At 38.1% G+C, this 8,426-nt stretch overlaps 1 protein-coding gene across 1 annotated transcript in view; it reads left to right on the forward strand.

Moving 5' to 3' along the window:
- The window catches only part of LOC134680251 (tripeptidyl-peptidase 2), a 29,388-nt gene extending 22,415 nt beyond the window's left edge, over positions 1-6,973 (forward strand). Inside the window, exon 24 of the mRNA XM_063539344.1 lies at positions 626-6,973. Within this exon, the coding sequence (XP_063395414.1) occupies positions 626-835 (210 nt within the window). The 3' untranslated portion in view covers positions 836-6,973. The remainder of the gene's footprint in view (positions 1-625) is intronic.
- The last annotated feature ends 1,453 nt before the right edge of the window (positions 6,974-8,426 follow it).

The raw sequence follows: 8,426 nt of genomic DNA on the forward strand, positions 1-8,426 counted from the left end.
TAGATGGTGCGACTAGAACGATGCGCTGTGCAGAAAGGGTACCGCGCTGTGCCGCCTCAAGGCTCTAGCGCAGAGCCCCGCCGCCAAGGACAAGCTACTGGCGCAGCTCACTGCCAATATGGCCGATTTGCTCAAGTTCACTGACCTCACCGATGCCAAGGTATATTTAACGAGTAGAAAATACATTCGTGTACGTCAAATAGTAGATGATGTGTTTATATTAGAGATGCAACGGATAGTTGTTTGGCCGGATACTGGATATTCGGTGCGCTGCGTCGCGCCGGCTGTTTGGCCAGGCCTTTATTAAACTTAGGGTGGTATTCCATCTGTCTAATATCTTTGTCCAATGTCATTGCATCTCACTCTCATTAAGCAAAATGTGAGACAATATACACGTTCGACATACAAATTGGACAGGTGGAATATCACCCATATACAGGAATTCCTAAGGGCTGATCTAGACGGCGCGCCAACTCGCATGCGATTTTAGTTACATTGCGGATTGCTGGTTACGTCTAATTCAACCGACCGATCAAAACCCGCAATGTAATGAAACTCGCATGCGAGTTCTCGCATCGTCTAAATGAGCCCTAATACATGTTTTTAATTATTATTATTACCACAGGCGATCCACTACGGCGTTTGGCACTGCTTCACCCTCAAGCACTGGGGCCGCGCGATCAAGCTCCTCTCCAAGATCCAAGAAGACCGACCGTCCCGCGAGGTGGAAGAGCGCCTCGTCCAGGCGTACCAACAGCTCGGCTGGGACTACCTAGTCAAGTACACGCAGTTGTCCATACCGATCAAGTACCCTAGTAGCTACCGTCCGTTCTAAATTTTAGCTGTACCAATATCCAAGATTATCGCCTCCTGAAATACGGTAGAGACATACAAACGGGAGGCGTAGCCGAGATTATAATTAGAGATGCAACGGATAGTTGTTAGGCCGGATACCGGATACCGGATATTCGGCCTGACCTTCGGCCGAATATCCGGTATCCGGCCGCCGAATATTCGGCCAGCGTAACTATACCTACATTTCGGTTTTTTACAGTTTACAGGTGCGCATTCTTCAGGTTTGACCTGTTTCCTAGTCAACGTTCGCGCGGACACATTTCTAGGTTCGAAATGAGTGCGCGTGCAAGTCAGTGGAATGTTTTAAAATAATAAACAAGTACGATTATGACCAAGACTGTTTCTTAAATCCAATTAGTTTACTCCGAAATCAAGCAATGTTACTATCCGGTATCTGGCCGGATAGTAGGTCACTATCCGGTATCCGGACGGATATAATCATGGCGGGATAGACCGGATACCGGATACTAACCGAATATCCGGTGCATCTCTAATGATAATCGTATATCGACAAATGCCAGTCGAAAAGTAAATATATGTAGGGTGTGGTACGAAAAGTGGCGTGATTATTTTCATAAGGTGGTGGTACTGGTGCTCGACGCGGTCCCAGTACATGTCATCTTGAAACTTAAGTCATTGTCAATAGAGGTGACGACAGCAAGGTGTCATCTATTGGGCATTAGCATGTCGATCACCAGTACCTCCACCTTCGTTATTTTAATTTCGTTTGACGTTTTCTACAAACGATTCTTACTTGGCTAGACCTTCTCGGCTGGTATTACCTAAAATAATTGAACATAAATTATAAATATACAATTTAATTATGTGACTAAAAACTGACTTCCTAAAGCTCTCGTTTTCTAGGATAGCGTAATACAGCGGTGAATAATGTCACTAGAACGTAGTCTATGTAAACAAAATGGCGCGGTTTCCTCTAGGAAGTCGGTGATTGAAGGAACATTGTTTTTGCGTCCGTAATATTACGGCCGCTGTATAACGGCAGCGCTATCCTAGGAAACCAGAGCTTAAGCGTAAAAATGCGATCACGTTTGGGTTTTTAAATCCTGTGTCAATAATCTACGATTAGAAATTCAAAGTCTATTTTTGATTCATTTATCAATTGACAATCTTAATCGCCATCGCCAATAAAACGCACAAAATTTAGCTTAGTGCAGAAGTTATATCAAGCTCGTTTCAAATATAATATTTATGTAAAACAGTAATTATTAACCTTTCATCTGTCTAAGCACTCGAATTAAAATCCTCTGTTTAATACAATAGGTTTAAATTCGTTCGCACTGATCAGTGCTTAGACATACGAAGGGTTAGGGTCAGTGCTTGTACATTTTCGCACGAGCTTGTGAAGGTTACCATTCAATGCCTAATACTCGAGACGTATTAACTATTATGATTTCATTTTATACGTATTTGCAACTTAAAATAAATTATGTATTGTATGCATCCCAAGTATTATGCATTGGCTTTTAATGAAATATTGAATGTACATATATACCTTATTTTATTGTACACACCATAAACCATTATATACACACAAGATATATCCAAATACATATTGTTCAGTATTGCTAGCGCAAAAATATATTACCTGATATGCCAGTTTCAGTGATTTTCCTTTACTTCCAAAAATGGAAACCCAAGATTCTAACGAAGTATAGAAAAATATAACAACATGTTCAATACATGATGCACACATATATTTAAATACAAGATTAAGTAGATAAAATATTACCTGCCCATATAATAAAACATTAGACATAGCATTGTAAGCATTGATATGATACCTATATGTGACGTCCCACGGGTAAAGGTACCTTATGGTGGTTGGCGCTTACGCTATTATTAACGCCGCTCCAATATTATTGCGGCGCTATGCGACGTAAGCGCCAGCCGCCATAAAGTACCTTTTGCCGTGGAACGTCACATATTGTAGGTTAGTTATGGAAGTACATGTTATCATTGAAGTGTTCATGAGGTATTTAGACTTTACGCTAAGCTCATTAGACCCACTTGCACCATTCCACTAACCCGGGATTAATCAGTTAAACCGTTATCCTAATGTCAAATTGTACTGGTAACCATGGTAACGCCAGGTTTAACCGGTTAACCCCGGGTTAGTGGAATGGTGCAAGTCGGCCTTAGAGTATAATTTATCTTTAAATCGTTTTCGTGTCACCTCTTCACTGCATTTGATTGTAATAATCAGTGAGCAGCACTGACTGTATTCCGAGTAGAAATCTTATTCTAAAACTTAAAAAATCTTATTTAACCTTTTCGACGCCGTGTCAAACACAAAAGCTGTCACCCGAACGCCACGTCACCGAAGTGTCAAAACTGAAATTGAATATGCACGTAGGTCTTTGTTGCTCTGTGGTTTGTGACCGATTCATCCGTATTTGGCGTTGGACCTGCGGTGCGGATATAACGGTCATTGGCGTCCAAAAGGTCAAAATAACACTCAATAGAATTACTTTGTCGAACAAGATCGCGGCATTTGAGCCATGTCAATATTAAGATTTCTATATTTCCACTCTGTATCCCGTGGTGTGGCACCTTCAGTGCCGATCACTGTTAATAATTGACTAAAGGTGACAGTCCATTTCCAACGACAGCTGCACTACTGTTCATTTTACTATGGAAATTGGCAATAACAGCGACGCGTTCAGTACCGGTAGTGCAGCTGCGGTTATAAATGGAATGTTACCATTACCTAATAATCTTTTATTGCCTTTCCATTTATATACCTATTATGTTATCCAATACTTTAATTTTAGACGAGATGTAAAGTCGGGGTGCTTTTTGTTTATGCTCAAACACTTATTATTTGTAAACATTCAACATGTTTCTTATATTGTTAAGATTATATTTTACACCGTAAATAACATTGTTCGTAAGAAAACTTGCCAGTATTGTGACAAAAGTTATCTTAATATTTTTCATTGTTCTATCATAATTTAATTTCAATCGTTTCTGATACCCTGATTAGTTTCATTAGTTACTTTGTTTACATTTAATTATATCTGACAATATTTATCATATTATATATACTTAGGGCATACCTACTGAATATTTCTGGAACTGGCCACTTAGAAAAAATATGTCGTCTCATATATCAGAATCCAGAAACTTTCAGAATGGCCCACGTAATGCAATCGACCCTTAAGTTATATTTTACTGTCGAAATTGTAAACGAATGACCTCACTAGTGTAATAAAAATGTATATTGTATTACACCGAATCGAAAATTAAGCAATATTTTACATAGAATAATAAATGCAGTTTCATTGTTACGCGTGAAATCGGAACTTACATCTGCCAACATAAACACGATTTTAACCAACCTTGGGTCTTATGTCTTGGACATAAGGTTTACGAATTGCCAGTTAAGAGTCACACAAGGCCGCTCTCATATAAACGAAGATACTCTCTCATTTTAACCTCGTAAGACCCACCACAGAAAGTTTTACAATTTTCAATTTGAACCTTGTTCTGTATGTAATTACGAAGGAATTTCGTTTGTTTTAAAACGCAATAAAACAAAAGAAATATTACTTTACTTGTTTCAGGAAAGATTTAAATTACATTGCACTGAATATGTACAGTCAAGGAATTTAAATTCCGACCCATTTCGTACTTTGTCACAGTGACAACCGTATGAGGTTTCTAGCGGCTTTCATATTGATAATCACTGTGACAAAGTACGAAATGGGTCGGAATTTAAATTCCTTGACTGTATATTTAGACTCCAAGGTTAAAATGGCATGCTTAAATTACTTACCTACATGAAATTTTGCACGAACTTTTAAGTACCTACTTACCTGTGTTTGTCGCGCAGAACTTTTACATACTTACAAAATGTCTACTCGATCAATTTCTTTTATACTTAACGAGACTATAGTTCGTTTTTTTTAGCATTAGAAATAAGGTAAACAATCTTGATGTGTCTTTTAATTAAAAAACACATTTTAAAAATAAGTTACGGCAAATATGTAACAATTATGAATCTAATAAGATCATTTGTATTCTTCTGCTTTCATTAGTAATAGTTTTTGATTTTTAAAAAGCGTTTTTCAATTAAAAGACATGTCAAGATCGCTTACCTTCTTGCAACTTCTTTCTAATGCTAAAAAAAACCTTTATACTTAACGAGACTAGGAGCAGACATTTAATTGTTACTTTCAAATTTCCTGTTATTCCAGAATGTTTTAAAATGAGAACGCTCGGTTGTACGCCGGCGGCTAAACTCCTGTTACTGTGTGGACATATACATAGTACACAGTCCCAAATTCAATCTATATCTGTTATAGTATTACATAATATTGCGCCAATTACAATAAGTGCACCATACAACTTTAAAGTTGTATCAAGCATCATTATTTTGCAATAAGATCCATATATTCATAAATATGTGTACCCTTACGTGTGTATATGAGAGCGCAATTGATAAAATACAGTTAAAAATATAATGGAAACTTTATAAATTGACATTTATATTCTTATTTGTGACGTTCCACGGCAAAAGGTACCTTATGGCGGCTGGCGCTTACGTTGCATAGCGCCGCAATAATATTGGAGCGGCGTTCATAATAGCGTAAGCGCCAACCGCCATGAGGTGCCTTTACCCGTGGGATGTCACATTTTATTTGCCTCTTGGGTCCATCCGTTTTCCAGTCAAGGTCATATGTCTAGTATAAGGGACGCAAATATGCGTTAGAGAACAAGTAGTATTTGCTATCTCGTTCCTCTGTATACAGCGTCCTTAGCTTCAAAACTCAAACATTTATTTAGCAAATAGACCGCAAGGGCACTTTTACACGTCAATATGCAATTTACATACAACCAATTTACATAAATAATCAACAATTACAAATTACAATTGCAAATATTAATTCAATAAAATAACATAATTACTTAGCTTAGAGAATAGAGATGTATAAACTCTCTATATGTCGAATTACACAAAAATAGGCAGGGTAAAGCCACCACCACCGCCACCGGTTAATAACTGGCCACCCTAAACTAAAAATGAATTCTATTCACCTATAACATGTTACACAAGTACAAGAAACATCTTAGTACAAGGTTTCTATAATTGGCCACTTTTCATTAACTAGCCACTTTATACTAAAATTAATTCCGTTTATAGGTGAATAACATCCATTTTTAGTTTAGGGTGGCCAGTAACTAATCGGTGGCCAGTTATTGACGAATTACCCTATTACTATAGTTTAAAATACAAAAAATCTAAAATTCTTTTGAGGTGTAAATGTCTCTGTGTAGCAGCGGTGTCAGCAGTGTCCCCTAGATTGGTCTTGGCTCAATAAATGTTTTAGGCAAATTATGTATACAGTGTGGCATCTTTTATGTCGCTATAATACACGCATAGCGTTTTCTCGCTCAAATCGCATCCAGTGTGATAACCGCCGAAGTTTCAAAAAGTGTCACCGAAACGATGGAGCGCTTAAAAGTGGCCACCGGTTTAATCTTCGACTTGAACGTAGACCTTTTGGGTACTAAGTTGCGTTACTATGTAAAAATAGTATATCGCCTTGAAGTCATATAAGGTGCTTACCACATAGTCAATCACGTTTTAAACTTGTGGGTTTTAGTTTGGCAAATATAATGTTATAAACGGGTCGGCCGTTCTCTGAAAGTATTCTTGATGTGACGTTTGTACTACCACTTTTTATTAAACAAATTCTGTATGAAGCAATCGACCCACATGTATTAATATTTTATTTATGCCTATATTGTCAAATGTAATTGAATTTTAATTGAAATACCTATGTAGTTTTTCGATTCACGTATTAATTTCCACATAGAGCAATAATTAAACTTATTTGTTGTTATTGTATATTTAAACTCTGTGGTTGTTGAGGAGCCGTTAAGATGAGCTGGGTGCGTAGCCAACATCAACATATCACGAACTCTTTTCTAAACTAAAACCCATTAGATGTCCTTGGGAGTCCCTTTGAATCTCCCCAAATTTAAGGAGATTCCTATAATAATGTAGTAGTTAATATTGTGCTTCGCGATTATGATAGGCAATGTTTTTTTAATGAATTGTTGATAAGCAGAAATAAAGCGTTTTATGATTAAATTTGTTTTCTTTTAATCAATTTTAACACTTAATATATTTGTTAAATAATGAACGAAAATTTTCTCTACACAAAACTTTTAGCTATCTTCTAGACTAGAAGACTAGTTGATTCACACTAAGTGATTAGTTGAGGTTTCTAAAAACCCTGACAGTGGCCAAGTCTACCCGCATCTTGACGACCGAAGATCCTGGGGAAATCCTGGCGTATGGCAACCCTAGGCACACTCTTGTTATGAGGACACAGGTCCGGCGGTGACGCAGCAGGTACCCTTGTGTTTTATTTATTTTATTAATGAATTCACAAATAAGCTTATATTATCGTATTTATTATGTCAATAGACCAAGGTGCTTATTAGTAAAGTAAGTAGGTACACAAATACTATACTTACAAATGATGTCACACTTACACTATTATCATGCCGCGATCAGAAAGGGATTAGAAATAACAGATTTCCATACACTTACGTCAAAATCAATATGGATTGACAGCTATCTCAATCCCTTTTTAATTGCGATTCAGTAATACCTAGGTATTAGAATCACATTGCAACGTTAGCCCCCATTCTCACGGGAGCTTTTTTAACGCGCGTTAAAAAAGCGTTTGAATGATACAAATGGACACACGACAGCGGTGGCGATTTTTATCAAGCGTTGTTGGATTTTCGACTTTAAGCCTTGGTCGTTAAATAAAATTTAGAGTGTTGACAGATTCAAGCGCTTTTTTAACGCGCGTTAGAAAAGCTGTCGTGCGAATGGGGGCTTAGGATGGTAGTGGTATTCCACCTACCTATCCAACTATCCAATTTATTTGTCCAATACAACCGCGCGAGTGATGCGAACTCATCAATGAATCGCTTTGTGGCGTTAGAGTTAAACTGCACGATGGGCTCGAATTCGTATGCGTGGCACCACTGTACAAAGAGCCTACCGTGAACCACGTACGACGTGTTGACTCTCAGTTCCACTTGTAAATTTGTACGTAAGTGTGAGAGGGAGGCAACACGTCGAACGTGCTTCGCGGTAGGCCCTCTGGCCCCATTCTTATTGCCCGCAAAGCCCGTCTTTAGATACTTATATGTCAAATGGCGATAGCAGCAGAAGGAGCGATTGCAGCCCAGGCGCCGTTGTCCAATCATGTAGCCGGTACAATTTTGATCACGTCTTTTAATTTTGACTTATCACTATTTTTCGATATTAACACTATTTAATTTAGTTTTGCACAAAGAAATGTGAACCTGCGCGTGCGGCCATTTTTGCTAAGAGAGTGCAGAGAGCGAGCATAGATAAAACAATTCGATTACAAACTACTAAGAAGTAACTCATCATCATCATTATTATCATAACAGCCAGAGGACGTCCACTGCTGGACGTAGGTCTCCCCTAGAGTGCCACAATGACAGTTCTTGCGCCACCCGCATCCAACACGAACCGCATCCGCATCGCAAGAACTACA

This window comes from Cydia fagiglandana, chromosome 3 (genome assembly GCF_963556715.1).
Source record: "Cydia fagiglandana chromosome 3, ilCydFagi1.1, whole genome shotgun sequence".
Classification (NCBI taxonomy): domain Eukaryota; kingdom Metazoa; phylum Arthropoda; class Insecta; order Lepidoptera; family Tortricidae; genus Cydia; species Cydia fagiglandana.